General features: G+C 38.3%; 1 protein-coding gene across 2 annotated transcripts in view; it reads right to left on the reverse strand.

The window, feature by feature from the left end:
* Nucleotides 1-270: 270 nt before the first annotated feature.
* EFHB (EF-hand domain family member B) overlaps nucleotides 271-19,432 on the reverse strand; it is a 37,888-nt gene continuing 18,726 nt past the window's right edge. Inside the window, exons 7-13 of one of the 2 annotated variants that reach the window (XM_087711846.1) lie at nucleotides 18,839-18,922; nucleotides 9,632-9,699; nucleotides 8,468-8,622; nucleotides 5,740-5,947; nucleotides 4,157-4,360; nucleotides 2,322-2,503; nucleotides 271-916 (exon numbers count right to left, since the gene is read on the reverse strand). In XM_087711846.1, the coding sequence (XP_087567972.1) occupies nucleotides 758-916; nucleotides 2,322-2,503; nucleotides 4,157-4,360; nucleotides 5,740-5,947; nucleotides 8,468-8,622; nucleotides 9,632-9,699; nucleotides 18,839-18,922 (1,060 nt within the window). In that variant the 3' untranslated portion in view covers nucleotides 271-757. Of the gene's footprint in view, nucleotides 917-2,321; nucleotides 2,504-4,141; nucleotides 4,361-5,739; nucleotides 5,948-8,467; nucleotides 8,623-9,631; nucleotides 9,700-18,838; nucleotides 18,923-19,432 lie in introns of both variants that reach the window. The other variant, XM_087711845.1, reaches the window with a different exon arrangement.

Below are 19,432 nucleotides of genomic sequence, written 5' to 3' on the forward strand. Positions count from 1 at the left end.
TTAGGTTAAGGGTTAGCGTTAGGTTTTTCATTAGGTTAAGGGTTACGTTTAGGGTTAGGGTTAGGTTAAGGGTTAGGTTTAGAGTTAGGTTTAGGGTTAGGTTTGGGGGGGTTAGGGTAAGGTTTTCACTTTATTTTTACATTTTTCGATCTTTTCCATCGCGCTGTGATGATGTCACATACGCGCTTTCGTCGACCGCGATTTTGTCGTCCGCGGTTTTGTGGTGGAACCCACACACACACATAGACACACACACAGAAGATAGAAATTTCATGCAAGAAGAATTCATGACTAGCCTAGTAAATTGTACAGTAGGTTCACATCACTTAATAACAAAGAAACAACTATGACCAATGTCATTTGATTTTGTGTATAGGCCTATCAATGAATATATGCAGACATCATTCATAAAAGCAGCATATTTGTTGAGTAAGATAGAACATTTATAATAGTTCTGAAATTAACAGTTTTTGCCTAATGATTATTCTGACAAATTTTCTACCATATTCTAGTATATATATTTTTAAACAATGGGTATCTGATATTGTTTTGGGTCCCATAATACATAGTACACATTTCTTTTTTCTGGCTGTTTAATACTTTTTAAAAATAAAATGAAATTCAATTTAATATTTTTTGATAAATAAATGTCTTTATATGCATAGACTGTCTCAAAACCATGTCATAACAGGAAAATTCACTGCAGTAAGAAAATATTCAAACCATAAATATCACATAATTCAAAAGAAAGTCTTTATCAGCTGGTCAAGTGAAATGCCTGCATCTCATCTAGTACATTTCTGATGGATTCTACACAAACTTTTCCTCTATGATCTTTCAGGCAGGCCTGCCTCCATACTTCATCAAAGCTTTCATCTGAAAGTTTCACACCAATGTTGCGCAAAATGTCTGAAATCTGTGAAATAATATATAATATTCTTAGTCTTTGGAATTTTCATATGCACATGCATATACAAAATTATCCATGTATGTCTCTCTGGTCAGAGACTATGTGGATCTCAACTCCCTGAATTCTCTAGCCAGCCATGCCAACTATGTTTTCCCATGAGCTGGAGAATTTTGGGAGTTGAAGTCCACACATCTTAAATGTACCAAGATTGAAAACTATTGGTCTACAGCAGGGGTGAAATTCAAATTTTTTTACTACCTGTTCTGTGGGTGTGGCTTGGTGGGCATGGCAAAGGAAGGATACTGCAAAATCTCCATTCCCACCCCACACTAGCAGAAGGATATTGCAAAATCTCCATTCTCATCACATTCTGGGGCCAGATGAGGTGGTATTTGCCGGTTCTCCAAACTATTCAAGATTTCCACTACCAGTTCTCCAGAAACTGTCAGAACCTGCTGAATTTCACCCCTGGTCTACAGGGCTAAAAACCCAAGGAAGAAAATCTAGGATAAGAAGAAGTAAAGCCTGGCCCTATTCATCTTTCTTTTTTAGTTCTTCAATTGTCTTGTGGAGATTTTCTGTCATCCAGGTCATAGTTATCTCAAAGGTGTTTTTTTAAAGGCAACTGAACTGGTTTTTTTCCTTGAGGAAGAAGAACAAAATATCTCACTTCTTATCCAAGAAGCTTCATCAGTTGCGATGGGGGAATTGTGGGGGAGGGAATGGAGTAATAGGTACTGACAGTTGAGACTGGATGGTGGGGAATGGAAGGATAGGTTTTGACTGGATAGTGAGGGGAGGGGAAAATGGAAGGATTGTATTTCTTTGCAGTCATCTGGTCATTAGCACTCTCCCTAAGAGCTGTTTAGGCCACTTGTGGGTTTATCTTTGCTCTCAGGGTCCTCTGAATCTGAGTACAATGGGTTATGGAATCTTCCTGGAATTGCTGAAAGGGCTGCATTGTAGACTGTAGAGGGTTGCTCAATGTTAATATAAATGACCTCTTTTACCCCTCTTTTAAAGTCCACATTTTTGATCCCGCTCCATCCAATCTCAGCCCTCAGTACCTATCCTTTCATCCACCCCTGCCATCACAACTGGTGAAGCTTCTTGGATGAGAAGTGAAACATTCAGTTCTTCTTCAAAGAAAAAAAAACCAGTCCAGTTTCCTTTTGAAAAAGCACCTTTCAGATAGTTCTTTTTCCATTTGCATTGTGTTTAATACATGAAATCTGCAATTGAGGATAACTTGTTTTTAGTGTGAACTCTTTTGTGTTAAAATCGTTGTACTCAAGACTGGTACTACACAAGACAATGATCATAGATTTTTAACAGAGATGTCTCCTACTTTCTATGATTTTCCAGCAGCTGATAAGACAAATTATGTTGTATCTTTAACATATATATCTACCTCTTCCTTTGATCTTATCCTGAAGAAGTCTTTCTCATACACTCCTTTTTTATTATGGATAGAGGGGTATAACAGTGCATACATAGTTGCTTGATCCCCATAATTAGTGGTGTCGCTGATACGACGAAAACGAGGAGCCGGAATATCTGAACGAATGGTTGGAATACCATATAAGGGGTAAACTGTGTGAAAACATATTTTAAAAAGAGAGGGGAAAAGCATTATGGTACAGATAGGAATAACAAAACTAGATTCACCAAACAAGCATATCCTTTTTAAAGCTCCTTTTCCAAATCAGGTGGGTTTTTTTTAAACCCGTTGAAGATAATAGCTTGTTTTTATTTCTGTATGCTTTAAAAAAAATTGTTATATGATGTCTATCTACAATTAGAAATAGGAATATCAGTGGCAGTCAGTGGTTTCAAAATGTAAGCACAACCACTATAAACATAAAAAGAGGTGATGTGTCAGTCACTGGGTCAAGCCCACAATTTTATAATACTGATATCTCTAATTAGAGGCATAACTAAACAAGTAGCAGTGAAAAAACAAAGTTTTCAAAATACACTGATCTTGGTAGGAGGGAACAACATCTTGAAACTAGAAACTGGAAACTAACTACTGTCTACTTAGAGTCCTCCAATATGGTCAAGGTGCCTCTGAAAAAAGGAATATCAGTGACCTTCCTATTTTTGTTTTTCATTAAAAATATTTTCTCACTGTGAGAAAAGTAATTTATACCAGTTCAAAAGGCTGATCTAGGTCAGCAGTGATGTGGATGATTAGGAAGGTTTTAGATCTGAAATCTCTCCCATCATTCCTACTGCTTTATCCCTGCCATTCCAGATGTCAGACACAGATAGACTCAGAGGGTTATGGAGGGGGAGGATAGATGACTAGTGGAACAAATATTATGGTCTTTGGATCTCCTTCTCCAAAGAGAGGAGGTCAAAAGATCCTGTGCTCTGAACATAGGACTACAGTCTTAATGTCCCTCTGAAATCAGAACTTTCATTGTTCTTAAATTTTGCCTGAATCATGGACTGTGTTTGCAACCTACTCCAACTTGTACTCATGCTATTAGTCTGTCTTTTTCCAGAAAATATGCATTTCAAATGTTTGACCTAACTCTACAGTACTATTTAATTTTTGTATATTTTACTCAAATACTTTAAGGATAAACACATGCAATACCTGTTTACAAACAGTTTCTTACTGAGTTTCTTACTGAGGATGTGTTTCAGGAATACCCCAATCTCAGTCTACAATGGGCTAATGGAGATGACTATAGGACCAAAACTTCATTATGAATGATGTGATGAAGAAATAAGTGTGATGAAGGGCCTCCAGCATTCCCAGTAACAAACCATGATGCTTCAATAAACAGATTAACAATTGCTCTTTTAAAAATCTTTAGGGATGAGACATATAAATCTCCCTTAAGTTATGTTAGACTTCTGAGGGTCAGGATCAATTAAATACTGCTATTTGAAAGGCAGACAATTAGAAAATCCCAGACTAGAAAATGGAAAACTAACAAAATGTCTTAGAAGATAATGAAAAACCATCTATATGTTATTGTCAAGAAAGCAAGACAAAATTATTCATGTAATCAGGAGGAATCAAACCTGGTTTGAGGAAGTATGTCCCTTTAAAAAAATGATATAACTACCACACAGTTTCTATATTCTCTTTCAAAACAACTAAAGAAAACAAGCCAGCAACAACAGATCTTTAGGAGACTGATTAATGAATATGTTAGTGATAGCTTTAAACATTTATAACCTGGTTGTAAAATAATATATAAATGCTTTACATACATGATGTGGGAATACCACCTACAATGGCATTATATTGAGAAGAGGTTGTGCGATAATCAGAAAATACACGATCAGTTGGTCTTGACAGTGTTCTAGCTGTTTTTTCTAAACTTCCTGGTTCCATTTGTACAATATCATCCTGCTTTAGCAGAGCATTTTCATTAGCTTTAATTTCTGAATCATATGCTGGAATAAGATCAAAAGGAGCTGTTTTTTTCCCTGTGAACAATGAATGAAAAGAAAAAGTTTAAAGGTTACTTTTATGGAGTGACATAAAACTATAAAATAGCACAAAAATAGTAACTTTAGGAAGCTCTAAAATAAGATCTAAAGCATGGGTGTCAAACTCGATTGTGTCATGTGACATCACATAATGTATCATGATAGTTTTTGCCTTTGTGGAGGTGGGGTGGGTGTGGCCTGCATGTGATGCATCCAGCCACCAGGCCGCCAGTTTGACACCCCTGATCTAAGGCCATAAACAAGATACTTTTTTAAAAAGAAAAAATAGTGGTGTTATGAACACTTAAAAATAAGGGTCCACTTTCAACCATGTCAAAAGAAAAATATTCACATATATGGATACAAAAATAGCATTGTTATTGATTTATTTAAATAATTTCAGAAATTTATAAGGCTGCTCAACTCTATAATGACTTGGGGAGGGGATGTATAATAAATTTGATATCCAACAATAAAAGAACAATTCATCCAAACACAGAAGAAAAGCAACCACTAAAAGTCAATCAAATCCATATTAACCCAGCACTTGGGGAAAGAATCAGATTTTCAGAACAATTTTAAACATGGCCAAGATGGAGGTCAAACCTATCTACTTGTCAGTTCCTGAGGTGGTAGTGGAATACCCTCTAACTGCCAGGGAGGTAGTGGTGGCCTCTGAACGCTAGAGTATCAGTGAATCCCTCCTTCTAGATGAAGGGAAAAGTAGAACCAGCCAAGGCTTCTTCTTGAATGATGACAAAGTAGCTGAATGGAACTCCACTGTTGTCTTCCCTCTCCCTATTTCAAGAAAAAACATACACTCTACTCTGATATGGTCTACTTTAATAGAAATAAAAAATTAAGGAGAAAAAGAGTGCTGATTTTATTATAAGTGCCCTCCACAGCTCTCAGAGTCATTGTGGAAAATTAAACTATCAGCAATAGTTCTTATCAGCAACAATCTATTTTTCATCTATTGCCGAAGGACATTAATCACCTGAATTTAATGGAAGAGCAGGAGAAAGAATGAAAGGGGTTTAAAAAGCCTTCTCCAGCTTTTTCTCCAGAGTTTTTCAGCTATCCAGCTTGAATTCTGAGCATTCTTCACCCCAAGGGATGTTCAAAGTTCCTATAGACAGGGGGTGCCAAACTTGGGCCCAGTCATTTCACATCACTGTCTAAAACCAAAAGTAATAAATCCTTTGCAAGATCCGCATAAAAGACTCAAATTTAATCCAAAAGAAAAAAATGGTTATTCTTGATTACTACAAATTCTAAATCTTCAGTTTACTTTATTAAATACTCAAGAAACCTAAGTTCACTGTATTGGTATCAGATTTAATGATATAAATTGTCATTTAATGCTGGTCACATACCTTTTGTTATTATTTTTTCTTCAAACTCTTGAATAGCCATTTTGTCTTTCCAGTTAAGAAAATTTACAAACTCCAAATAGTTTATAAAACCATCTTTATCCAAATCACAGTAATTAAATAAAGAATCCAAAAGTTCATCATCCAAGTCCAAGTTAAGCTGAAAGCATGCCTTTTTCAAATCCTCTCTGCTTATTTTTCGATCACCATCCTGATTAAAGATGATAATATGATTTTTAAAAACAAATTCCTTTGTGCTAATTTCCCCATAGATTTGCTAAGTAATACAAGAAATTATAGTAGAGACTGAATATAAATTAAAACACAGGGTGCAAACATAAATTAAATTGAATTAAAGAGCCAACTGAAATAATATTTTAGATGAACAAATGTCAACCAATGTACTTTATCAATTCAATATGAAGGAATACAACAGATGACATAATGACTTCTTTCAAACTGAGGTATAAAATTAGAGTTTAATATGTTTAAAACTATTTGAAAAATTAGTGCTTACAAATAACTTTGTAAGCTGAATTCTCTCAACATTAAAAAAAATGTTGAAAGACTAACTGAAGCTGAGCTTAAATCCTGACTAATTGATGTAATTAATTCCATGTAATTTGCTTGGTAATACTAAGTAAATATTTTGTCACTACTTTCTTCTGGGAATAATTTTTTCGTTTTTTTTCCTTACCTAGCCTATAACCCCCGACCGCATAAAAAAAAGACTGCTTAAAATTGTTTTCATTATGAGTTATTAAGAATATTATATGAATATACATTCACACATTTTAAAAACTGCAAGCCTTTTTAAACACATGCAATATGTTTGATTATTATTATTATTAAATAATAATAATAATAATAATAATAATAATAATAATAATAATAATAATAATAATAATAAAATGATTTAAAGCATTTTAATTAAAAAATAACCTTTTTAACACAAAATTGCAACATTTATGGTATGTAATAAGTAATGTATGTAATGTCCTGCCTTTTTTTTTAAAACAGTCTCCATCAAAAGTACATATTTTTTTATTGTCATCCCTATTTTCGTTGTTTTCTTTTTCAGGATCAACTGATTCAGCTCAATTCTGCCACCAGCTGGGGCATTTTTGAATTACTCACAGAATAAGCTTCAGTTGCTTCATAACAAGAGAACTATCTGTACACTGTTTTCTATTGTAGCATAAAAAAACCAGGCTGCCGGTCCAACTGTGTGTACATCACCTCGAGATCAGCATCTAAACCACTAGTATTCAATGATGCTTCTATAACTTGTTTTTTATTCTTTTAACACACAAATTCACACAAACCAGATTGGTGTCATTTACATTCTAGATACATAGGTAGGTAGGTAGGTAGGTAGGTAGGTAGGTAGGTAGGTAGGTAGGCAGGCAGGCAGGCAGGCAGGCAGGCAGGCAGGCAGGCAGGCAGGCAGGCAGGCACACAAAGTTAAAGATCCATACATACTCTAATATTATCCACCATTAAAAATTATAACAATCGAAATAAACAAGAAAGATAACACTTGAATGTTTTTTCTTCTGGATATACAAATATACAGTATATCCAGAAAAAAGCTTCCAAAGCATCCTAACTCAAGGCTTGGTGGGAAAGCCAGGGTTCCAGAGACTCTCTAAACAAGGCCAAAGGGAAGCCATACAGGTCTCTTGAATGCTTTTCTATAAGGCAAGCGCTGCACAAAAAAGGTCCAATTTCTGGATCCGATTAGAAACTGTTTAATTGTCAAAAACAGTGCATACCCACTCTGACTGATCATACAGTATGAAAAGAAACTAACAGAGACAGGTATTTCTTCACACACTTACAAATCTTAGACAAGGTCACTGAACAAATCAATGCCTGAGATGAAATAAGAAGAGATCCATCTGCTCATGGTTGAAAAAAAATCTGTGACTCCAGCCATCATTCTGAAACATGAGTGATGCTAGGTACCATAGTTCAACAACATTTGAGTAACAACAGATTTGTATGTTGTATAGCACCAATTTGTATATCATTTTTTCTATAGTTTTCTCCAATTAATTCACAGAAAGTTAAAGTACAATAATGATAAATAATTTAAAACAGGGCAGAATGTAAGCACAGGATAGGCCAATGTAATTAACATTAGCATTATCCACAATATTTGTTGGATTACCTCTCTCTGAGGGTATCTGCTCATACCAGGTTGGGTAAAGAAGGCATGATCCTTTCCCTTAAATACTGCTATCCAATGTGGCAGTATTTGTGCCTTTTTCACAGAAGCCCTGTGGAAGCTCTTGGATCCAAAAGACCCCTATTATTTTACCCTTCCTTAAAAGGCTGATTCCCTGAATTGCTTGGATAGTTTGGAACCTTAGATAATACAAACCATTTCATTTGATTATTCTTATTAAGAAATGTAACATTGAGATCGGGTATACAACAGAAATGAACATTATAACCAAACAATAGACATTTTAAACCTGAAATCCTCATAAATCAGGATGAAATCCTCTTCGCTGGGATATGTGTAAGACACCAAGATTCATTAATCTGCATGATAACCTACTGCATGTCCTAGTTATCTATAGAGTGAAGATGCAGTAAATTTCATCTTAGTGGAAGGGACTAGACAACTGAGTAATAAATAGAAACATTTTACTTTTGGCTGCAGGATTTAGAATACTTCATACATCATTAAAAAAACTTATTAGGCTAATAAAAAGTCAGTTACCTTATCATAATGGCGAAATGCATGCAATAAAGTATCAAAGTTGTGGTAATTTGCCTTTTTCAAATTTTGTCGAAGTGCAGTAAAAACAGCACGTTCTCTGTCTTTACTCTTAAGATATTCACTTGGAAGTCGATTATGAAGAAGGTCCCCAACACCTAAATAAGAGATATATTCCATCAAACTTTTCTTGACCATATATAACTGCTCTGTGATACTTCCACAATGCTGTTCTCAAAGTGAATTGCACCATAATACAAATATATCCAGATTGGCTTTACTGGTAGACAATAGCTATGATGCAGTTTTCATATCTCTATTTTAAATCTCTTGTCTATATTTTAAATTACACCCATCCATCAATAAATGTACAAGGAACATAAAAAAGAGTACACTAATAACAACAAAGTAGATCAGTTAAATGTAATAAAAAGTTATAGAAATGACAGGAAGCAAGAAAAGTAAGGGTAATAGAAAGAAAAAGAAAATACTATCCAGGTATTGAGATTCAAATAATATATTTGAAATGCTTAGTAAATATAAGCTGAGAAAATAAGGTCATCTTATACCTTATTTATACTTATACCATCGTATAAATAGAGCATTACCACAAAAATATTTTTTGTTGTTGATTACTTCCTATTTATCTCAGAAGGAACATATGCCAATCACACATGAAAAGGGCCCCTGAGAATAATCGTAACATATAAGCAAATACATATGGAGGCAGATATATCTCCAGTTACCTATGTCACAAATAATTCATTTTATGGGAAAACATCAGTTTTTGGAACTCTGCTAAGGAGCAACTGAACCACAAATTAAGAAGCACAATATATTCCATTGCCTTCCAATTTTTAGACTAGCAGATAAGGGATGAAACAAAATATTTAGAGGTTATGAAAGTGAGCCTTGAATTATCTCCTTTAACATTAACTTTAACTCCTTTAACAACCACTTCAGCTCCTTCCATTAATTCTAACCTAGCATGGCCCATGCCAAAAGACTATTAAAATAAAGCCCTGGAAGACATAAAGTTGCCCATTTTAGAATAGGTGAACCAACTTATCACAGAGAAGAAGAGAGCATTAATTTTCAAATAATAAAATAAAGTTAATGTAATATTTGAAAGGTGTAAAACATAAGAGAAGCTATTTTTATGCTTGCCATATTCTTCAGGCTGAATAAGTATTCCGAATGTGTGGTCTGGAGGAACATTAAGCGTATCTGCTATGCTGAAAATGAAAAGAATTGTTTTCAGTTACGTGTAATCTTTGTTTTAAAAATACATATTTATTTGTCAAAGAAAATTATTTAATGAAATAAGGCTAAAGAGATTATAGTGAAGCCACCATGCTTTGGGTTTCCTTGCCTACTCTGTATCATCATCCACAAATCAATGAAACACAATAGAATTGAGAGATTTTGTTCTACAATGTACAGGTGAAACTCGAAAAAGTAGAATATTGTGCAAAAGTTCATTTATTTCAGTAATGTAAATTAAAAGGTGAAACTAATATGTGAGATAAGACTCATTACATGCAAAGCAAGATAGTTCACACCGTGATTTGTCATAATTGTGATGATTAGGGCGCACAGCTCGTGAAAACCCCAAATCCACCATCTCAGAAAATTAGAATATTACATGCAATCAATAGAACAAGGATTGTACATAGAACAATATTGGACCTCTGAAAAGTATAAGCATGCATATGTACTCAGTACTTGGTTTGGGCCTCTTTTGCAGCAATTACTGCCTCAATGCAATGAAGCACAGTGGTCCAAAGACCTGTTGTTCAGTGGTCCAAAGTCCTCTTTTCTGATGAGAGCAAGTTTTGCCAAAAGCACCAAAACCTGGGTTCAATGACCGTGGGATTACTGTTCTTGATTGGCCTCTTCATTCTTCCTCCATTCTCTGGATCCTTGGTTTCCAAACGAAATGCAAAAGTTGCTCTCATCAGAAAAGAGGACTTTGGACCACTGAGCAACAGGATTTGGACTTTGGACCACTGTGCTTCATTAAGACCAGGGCCAACGCCGCTGTCTACCAGGAGATTTTGGAGCACTTCATGCTTCCTTTCGCAGACGAGCTTTATGGGGATGCTGACTTCATTTTCCAGTTGCCCACACTGCCAAAAGCACCAAAACCTGGTTCAATGACTGTGGGATTACTATGCTTGATTGGCCAGCAAACTCGCCTGACCTGAATCCCATAGAGAATCTATGGAGCATTGCCAAGAGAAAGATGAGAGACATGAGACTGAACAATGCAGAAGAGCTGAAGGCCACTATTGAAGCATCCTGGTCTTCCATAACACCTCAGCAGTTCCACAGGCTGATAGTTCCCATGCCACGCCACATTGAGGCAGTAATTGCTGCAAAAGGGGCCCAAACCAAGTACTGAGTACATATGCATGCTTATATTTTTCAGAGGTCTGATAATGTTCTATGTACAATCCTTGTTTTATTGATTGCATGTAATATTCTAATATTCTGAGATGGTGGGTTTGGGGTTTTCATGAGCTGTATGCCATAATCATCACAGTTATGACAAATCACGGCTTGAACTATCTTGCTTTGCATGTAATGAGTCTTATCATATATTAGTTTCACCTTTTAAGTTACATTACTGAAATAAATGAACTTTTGCACAATATTCTAATTTTTTGAGTTTTACCTGTACTTCTTATCACTCAGAAAACTGAGATAGAGAATAACATATAGGATCTATCTTTCATGACTCTTTGTGCCCTTGATTTATTAATTGAAAGCTATTAATTATTCTGTCCATTGTTTTCTTTATATCTTGCTTTTTTTTCTCCAAGAAATAATCCTGACAGATGGGAACTGAAAGGATTTCAGGATATAATCCAACAGGCATATCCATATAATTGGCTATGCCTGTTGGAGCAGCTATCCTGAAAAAACAAAACAGAACATCCTTCCCCCAAGATCTCACATGGTGATGATTTTGTAACATACTCACAATGTACTCTCAAATTTTCAACTGGTCCAAGTTTGCAATCCCTGGGCAATACTGAGAAAAAATAAATCTAACCAAATTTAGTCTACTTTTCTTTCTTTTGTTTTTATTGACTACCTTTACTTTGTTTCTACCACTTATTCTTTCAGCATTTTGCATAAAATTGTTTACCCTAACAGAAAATAGCACTATGTGTGTGTGTGTGAATGTGTGTGTGTATGTACACACACACCGTTATGTATATGTACATGTGTTGTGGTGCAGCAGGAGCCGTTGGAGCTGCCACCAGACTCCGACAGCGAGGGGCCCTATATAGTCGGCTCTGGAGGACCCTGGACAGGGTTTTGATGCCGAGCAGGGCGCAGAGAGGCTGGTTGGCCACCAGGGGGTGCCTGAGCCTTGGAGCAGTTGGGAGGAGACAAGGGAATGTGATCCTGACATCATGCATTGGAGTAGTGGGCAGGAGACAAGGGAGTTGGTTTTGGATGCCCGGCAATGGAGGGCTAATAGGCATAAAGAACAGTTGCGTAGTTACAGGAAATAATTGAACTCATCTGGTGGTAATTAGGCTCCTCTCAAGACTATAAAAGGAATGACTTTCCATACACTCGTTGCAGGAGTCAACGTATTTACTAGAGCTGGAGAACTCTCGTGGCTAGCTTGGCAGGCTGGATTGCTGCCAAGGTTAGTCTGTGCTGGATTGCTGCCAAAGTCTGGTCTGTGCTGGTAAAGATTTCCCCTCCAGTCATGTCCCAATCTAGAGTGCAGTGCTCATCTTTCTTTCTTGACTGAGAGGGCCAGCATTGTCTAAAGACATTTTCAATGGTCATGTGGTCCGCATGGCTATATGCCAAAGATGCTGTCAGGCCTGCATTTATATTCATTTTAGAATTTTGGCCTACCACACTTTGTCTTATTTCATTATGCTGTTTCTTTAGTATAGTTGATGGGAGGGGGGAATAGACAGGAGTGAGATTGTTGGAATGTATTGTTTTTCATTCTTTACTAGAAGCCAAGGTCATCCTTTGTCTCTGCACCAGTACACCTGACCGGAAGAAACTGGGTGTGGATGCTAGCATGGAAGAAGAAGATTGGGCCACGTGATGGATTGTGGGTGTGGGGACAAGATCGTGAACTTTTAACTGGATGGAATTCTGATGTCATTTCCAGTGTTGGGATTAACACAGATGTGCCTAAGATGTCTGTCTTATTAAATTGGAACAAAAAGGATAGCTTTGGCTTGGACTCTGATTTAATTCTGCATGATACTTGGAATGCTGACATTATCCCAATATTCTCTTCAAAATAAATCACCAGCACCCTTCCCTCACAGGGGGGGGGGCGGTGAGGGCTGCTGTTTTTCCAACTGCTGAGGCACCCGGTCAGCATAAAATATCAGCGAACAATTAGGAGAAAGCCTTTTGACATAAGAAGCTGAGATGAGATGTTACTCTTCAAATCTTCAAAGGTGAAGCAGTTTCGCTTTTAAAATTTATTGCCGCTGGCAAGAAGCCCAGCCTATGGGGGATGGAAAGTAAAGGAATGAAGGAGATGAATGGAGATCCTGGACTATTTTGGACAACTAAACGTGAGTGCATGCTCCCCCTCCTTCCCCTCAGCCAAGGCTCGGAAAAAACCCTGGAGTGGAGATTTTGACTCCTTCCAAATGAGGATATTTGAAATGAGCCAATGCCCTGCAACTGTGTTGAAGACAGAATCCCAAGCAAGATGGGATTTTCAATCCAGCCAGCAAAAAGGGATTTGGCAAGCATCCTTCACTTGCCAGCCACCAGAAATTAGGCTGCAGCTAGTGGATGAAGCACCACTAAATTGGACTTTCTTCCCAGAGTATGGATGGTTAAGATTCCAGTGGGCACCTCCTGGACCATCAACATGGGAAAGTCCCCCAAGCCAGCAGAGGGGCCCTTGGGCCAGAAATCCTCCAAGCCAGCAGAGTGGCCCTTGGCACATAAACCCCCCTAACTAGCCATCATTGGGTGAACTGCAACCTGTGAATCAGGCACTCTCGGGATGGGTCTTAATCCCAGGTCATGGATGGAAGGGATTCCAATTGGTACCTGCTCTTCCTCAGCAGATGGCACCATGGCAGACAACTGGGCAGTGGCCAACCGAGGGATTGACCTTCCCACTGGTTCCAGTCTCCCTTGCAATGCCTCAAAAGGTTCTTACCCAACCTTCATACAGAGAAAGGTTCTCAACAATGGAAGAAGGGATTACCAAGGGCCAAGCTACAGAATGGATGGTGGAAAAATGTGATGAGGTGGTGCCTAAGTTTAGAGATGTAACTAGGTCCCTTTCCTCGTGGGGGCCAACAAAACGCCACCTTTGCTGTCAATTTGGCCACAAAGAGTCAGAGTGCTTGGCTCCAGCCCCATTGCCGCAAATGTGTGCAACAACCGCAACGGTGGAAAAGAGAAGGCCCCAGATGCCACCACAAAAGAGTCATCTGGCCCAACAACCTCTGGAAGAGGATCCCCAACTTAAGGTGACGAAGAGTCCTACCAAGGGGGAGGCCTCGGAGGAGGAAAAGGGTCAACAACCTCTGGAAGAGGATCCCCAACTTAAAGTGATGAAGAGTCCTACAAAGAGGGAGGCCTCGGAGGAGGAAAAGGGTCAACAACCTCTGGAAAAGGCTCCCCAACTTGAGGTGACAAAGAGTCCTACCAAAGGGGAGGCCTCAGAGGAGGAAAATGCTGAAGATGACCCAATGGTGAATGCACATATCCGCCCCTTCTCCTTCCAAGTCAACCTCCAAGTGCCTAAGATGGGGTTGGAGGGGGAGGTTGAAGCAGTTGTGAGCACCAGTTGTGCTCGATGCTTAATCAGCACGTTGATTGTCAAGCAATTAGGCATAAACACAAGATCTCTAGCCTGTCCCATTTGGGGTGAGCAGGTAGATGGAACGCTAATTGGAGGGGCCCAAACCATGCTAGTAACTGACCTGGTGAAGTTACAAGTGGGCTGCCACTGCGAGCTTCTCAGATTCATTGTGGCTCCGGAGATGCCGGAGAAAATAATCTTGGGCCTGCATGGCTTGACAAGTGAAAGCCTACAATAAAGTGGGAAGATGGTGGCAGGAAATTGATGATTGTGGGTGAGCCAATACCACCAATGGAGGAAAAGGGCCAGCCGGGGATGATTGTATCCAGGAGCCCAGAACCTGCAACAGATATAAAAACCCCAGCTGTCCAACAAGTACCCAAAAACTTGTTGGGGGATGTTTTGTTGAGAAAACCGTAGCATGACAGTAATGGAAGCCAGGATAAGCTGATGACAGCTATGAAATTGGTGCTCCCAACAGACCAGTCTGGACTGCTACAACGAGTGGCCAGCCCTAACAGACCATGGGAAGAGGTCGCAATGGACTTCATCATGCAACTCCCAGACAGCAGTGGAAACAGAGTAACCTGGACAATTATGGACTTGGTTTCCAAGCAGGTGCACTTCATTGCTTGCTCAGAGTTGCCGTCCACAAAGAAACTAGCAAAAATGTTTGTGAAACACATTTATCGCCTGCACGGATTACCCAAGAGGATCATTTCAGACCGCGGAGTCTAGTTCACAGCCAAGTTCTGGAGCCAGGTCCTGAGATCCATTGGGCCCACACAAGAACTGAGCTCAGAGGTTCATCCCAGCATGAACTGCGTAGCAGAGAGAGCCAATGTGGTAGTGGAACAATACATCCGGTGTTTTTTGGACTATCAGCAAGACAACTGGTCAGACTTGCTACCTTTCGCCAAAGTGGTGTACACCAATGCGTCTCACAGCAGCACTGGATTTACTCCTTTCCAGATTACCAGTGGCATGGAATTTGTCCCCATGCCTGAGCCGCCTAGAGAACCTCCCTCCTCCATGTCTTTGAATGAATGGATGGACATGCTAAAGAAAGATTGGGAGAATACAAAGAAGGCTCTAGCAGATGCGGCAGAAGCCTACCAGAAGCAATCTGAGAAACATCGCTCGCTCCAGTACCCCTTTCATGTGGGGGACAAAGTTTTTGTGTCTACCAAATACTTAAGATTAGGAATGCCTAGCAAGGAATTTGATCCAAAATTTCTAGGTCCATTCCCAATAGTTAAGATAGTTAACCCATTTACAGTTCAACTCAGTCTACCCCAAAGTCTAGGGAAAATTGGCCCCAAATGTCATTGTAGCTTGTTGAAACCAGTAAATGGGTCTAGCATAAAAGCATCCACCCAAGCTTTCTCTCGTCCTATAGAGATAGAAGGGGAAACACCATTTATAGTGATAGAAGGGGAAACCCAATCTGAGGGGGAAAAGATTGTAAACTCTAGGTTGAATAGGGGTTGCTTGCAGTATTTAGTGCGATGGAAGGGTTACTTCTTGTCTGAAGCCACTTGGGTGAAAAGTGGGGAAAGTGGAGAAGTTAGTAGAACAATTCCACGACACGTTTAGGTGGTTAATTTTTTTTATGTTAACTTTTATGTTGTTCTCTTTTCAGGAAATGTTTTTCTTCTGAGGAGAGGCCGCCTGTCAGGCCTGCATTTATATTCATTTTAGAATTTTGGCCTGCCACACTTTGTCTTATTTCATTATGCTGTTTCTTTAGTATGGTTGATGGGAGGGGGAATAGACAGGAGTGAGATTGTGGAATGTATTGTTTTTCATTCTTTACTAGAAGCCAAGGTCATCCTTCGTCTCCGCACCAGTACACCTGAACAGAAGAAACTGGGTGTGGATGCTAGCATGGAAGAAGAAGATTGGACCACGTGATGGGTGTGGGGACAAGATCATGAACTTTTAACTGGGTGGAATTCTGATGTCATTTCCAGTATTGGGATTAACACAGATGTGCCTAAGATGTCTGCTTATTAAATTGGAACAAAAAGTATAGTTTTGCCTTGGACTCTAATTTAATTCTGCATGATACTTGGGACACTGACAGACGCATAGAGTACTGTAACCTTTCTACCAATGTGGTACCTATTAATGCATTCACATTTGCATGCTTTTGAACTGCTAGGTGGGCTGAAGCTGGGGTAGGAACTTTGTATGATGCTCAGGTCTTGAAACCAGACTGTCAGCTTTCCAACTGACAAGCTCAGCTTCTTTAACCACTGTGCCACTGTGCTCCAACGGCTCTTGCTGGACCACAACACATATGTATGTGTGTGTGTACATTATGTATATACAACATATATATGAAATGAAATCTTCTTTCATAAAATAAAAGAGTGATAAAGTTCCCAATAAAGTGCATTCTACAATGTGAAAGACAGAAAGAAGGCTTTATCCCATATACCATATTTTTCGGACTCTAAGACGAACCTTTTTCACGCAAAAAAGAGGCTGAAAATCTGGATGTGCCTTATACACTGAATACAGCATTTTTTTGCCTCCTAAATCCCCGCCACCTTCACCAAAATGGCCATGCATACCGTTATGAAGGGTATTTCAAAGAGCTCCTGGGGGCTGGGGAGGGCAGAAATGAAAAAAAAAAACAGGCCATTTTTTCTCCCCCATCCCAGTCCCCAGCAGCACTCTATAGGCCTCCATAAGGCTATGCATGGATTTTTTTTTAGCCTGTTTTCTTTTCATGAAAAACGGGCCATTTTTGGGAGGTTTGCAGAGTGCAAAAACTCCCCCCCCCCTTTGGAAAGCTCTTTAACTGATTGATGAGAATTACATTGATCAAGTGCTGTGCCAGCAGAAACAAAGTCTTAGGTGCTGCAGATTGTCTGTGATTTCCTTCTCCAGCGTATAGATAAATACACCTGGAAACATCTATCTACCTACCTACTCTTTCTCCCTACCTACCTTCTGTATTTCTCTCTCTCTCCCCTTCTACCTACCTACCAATTCTTTCTCTCTCCCTACCTATCTATTGTATTTCCTCTCTCTCTCTATTTCTCTCTATCCCTCTACCTACCAACCTACCTACTGTCTCCCTCCCTATCTATCTATAGTATTTCTCTCCCTCTCTATTTCTCTCTCTCTATCCCTCTACCTTCATATCTACCTACCTATCTACACTTTCTCTCCCTCTCCCTACCTACCTACTGTATTTCTCTATCTCTCTCTATTTCTCTATCTAACTACCTACATTTTTTTTTTAAATTGCCTCTTCAAAACCTTAGTGCATCTTATACTCTGGTGCATCTTATACTCCGAAAAATACAGTACCTCTGAATTTAATTGGGCATATGTTGTTAACCTGTGGGGTCTCTCATCTTGTTAATTATATCCAAACAGTTTGAATAATTACTATCACCTCAAGTCCCCATGTGCATCGAATCCAGTTTGGGATCTTTATTTCATCCTCACAAGCAGATCCCATATGTTAATTAAAGTGGTTCTAAAAGTTTTAGAGATTATGTTCAATCAATTACTGCTCAGCCAAAATTAGTTAACAACTGAGCTATGAGAATAACAATAAAAATAGCCCTTGGACTTATATAATGCTTTACAGTGCTTTATAGCCCTCTATAAGTGGTTTACAAAGTCAGCATACTGCCTCCAACAATCAGAAGGATGGAAGGCTGAATGAACCTTGAGCGGGTCAGCGGCAGTCAGCAGAATTACCTGCAATACTGCATTCTAACACTGTGCCACCAGAACTCTGTATGAATGTAGAATGTCAGACAATCAGTGCTTTCTCTGCTTTATTCTTGCTAGTTGTTGAGTATTATGCAAGACACTCATAAAAGGATTATAATGAACCATGAAACAAATTGTAAACACGGTGCTATGCTGGCAAGTTCTGTGTAATAAATATCTTGGAAAATCCTTATTGTGCAGCAAACCAACAATGCTGGTATTGTTTTCTATTGAATTAGGCTGAATAAAATGCAGCTGAGCTGTTAGAAACATAGCAAGCTTCTTTACTAACACTCTCCATATGTACTCCACATGCTGCTCATGAAGCAAAAGGTGTTCACTAAGGTACTGTTCTGCAAGCCTGTGGAATGAATATTCAGGTATAGCATGCCAAAATTTGAGATATTTTCCTGAATTAAATCAAATGGTATGTCTAAGAGAAAACAAATTGCCTACAAAAGAATGCAGCTGTAGATGAGGTATAGGTTATTGCCTAACTGCTTCAGGCAGTAAGAACTGTGAATTTTTAATGCTCTGCAGCACATTATTGATATTGACATCATGGAACCAGGGCAAGCATGCATAACAGAGCAACAGGAAAAAAGTAAGGTCCCTATCTGAAAAAAATATCTCAGAATAAGAACCAAGATGAGATAAAGCAATATGGTGCGCTACATGATTATGAATGCTAGCAATCAGAGTTTGCCAAGATATATCTAGTCCCAAATAGTTATTGAACCAATATGTGAATAAGTTCTTATAAATAATCAATTTTAGAAGATCTTAATGTAGAATTCTCTTAGTTGACTTACGGATCATGAACTTTTCCAACCTGAGGCTGAAACTTTTCCTTGAAATCATCACTTATTTTAGACACAATTTTTGCTGATTTTTTCCTGTGGTAATTAAAAAGAAAGAAGAAAAGAAAGAAATAGAAGAAAAATGCCTAATCACCAAAGAACAAGTATTTTTTATGAATCCTATGGGGGGAAAAGAATACATTTTGACATCCCTCTTCAAATCACATTATCAACAAGTTTTGTAATGCTATAAACAGATGACAAGTACTATTCAAATTTTGAGTTAATTTTCAATATCCTGCAATATCAAATGCTATACCACAGTTAAATATAATTGATTTAAAGCCATTTTAGTAACATTGCAATTAGGGAAGAGGGTTAGACAAAGTCAGCAAACAAACTGAATCAAGTCAAGAGAATAAATTATTGGCTTTGAACTGCAATCTCTATCTTGATGTATATGTTTCATTTTGTTGTGTTAAACTCCTTCTGCTAGATTAACTATTTATTTACCAGAACATATAAGAAAAGAACATAAAAATGAATAATTTGGTAACAAAAAAGGAGACAGGGTTAATAGCAATAGCAATAGCACTTAGACTTATA

Source organism: Thamnophis sirtalis, unplaced genomic scaffold (assembly GCF_051295495.1).
Source record: "Thamnophis sirtalis isolate CommonGarterSnake01/CBP01778 unplaced genomic scaffold, rThaSir2_p1.2 scaffold_4, whole genome shotgun sequence".
Classification (NCBI taxonomy): Eukaryota; Metazoa; Chordata; class Lepidosauria; order Squamata; family Natricidae; genus Thamnophis; species Thamnophis sirtalis.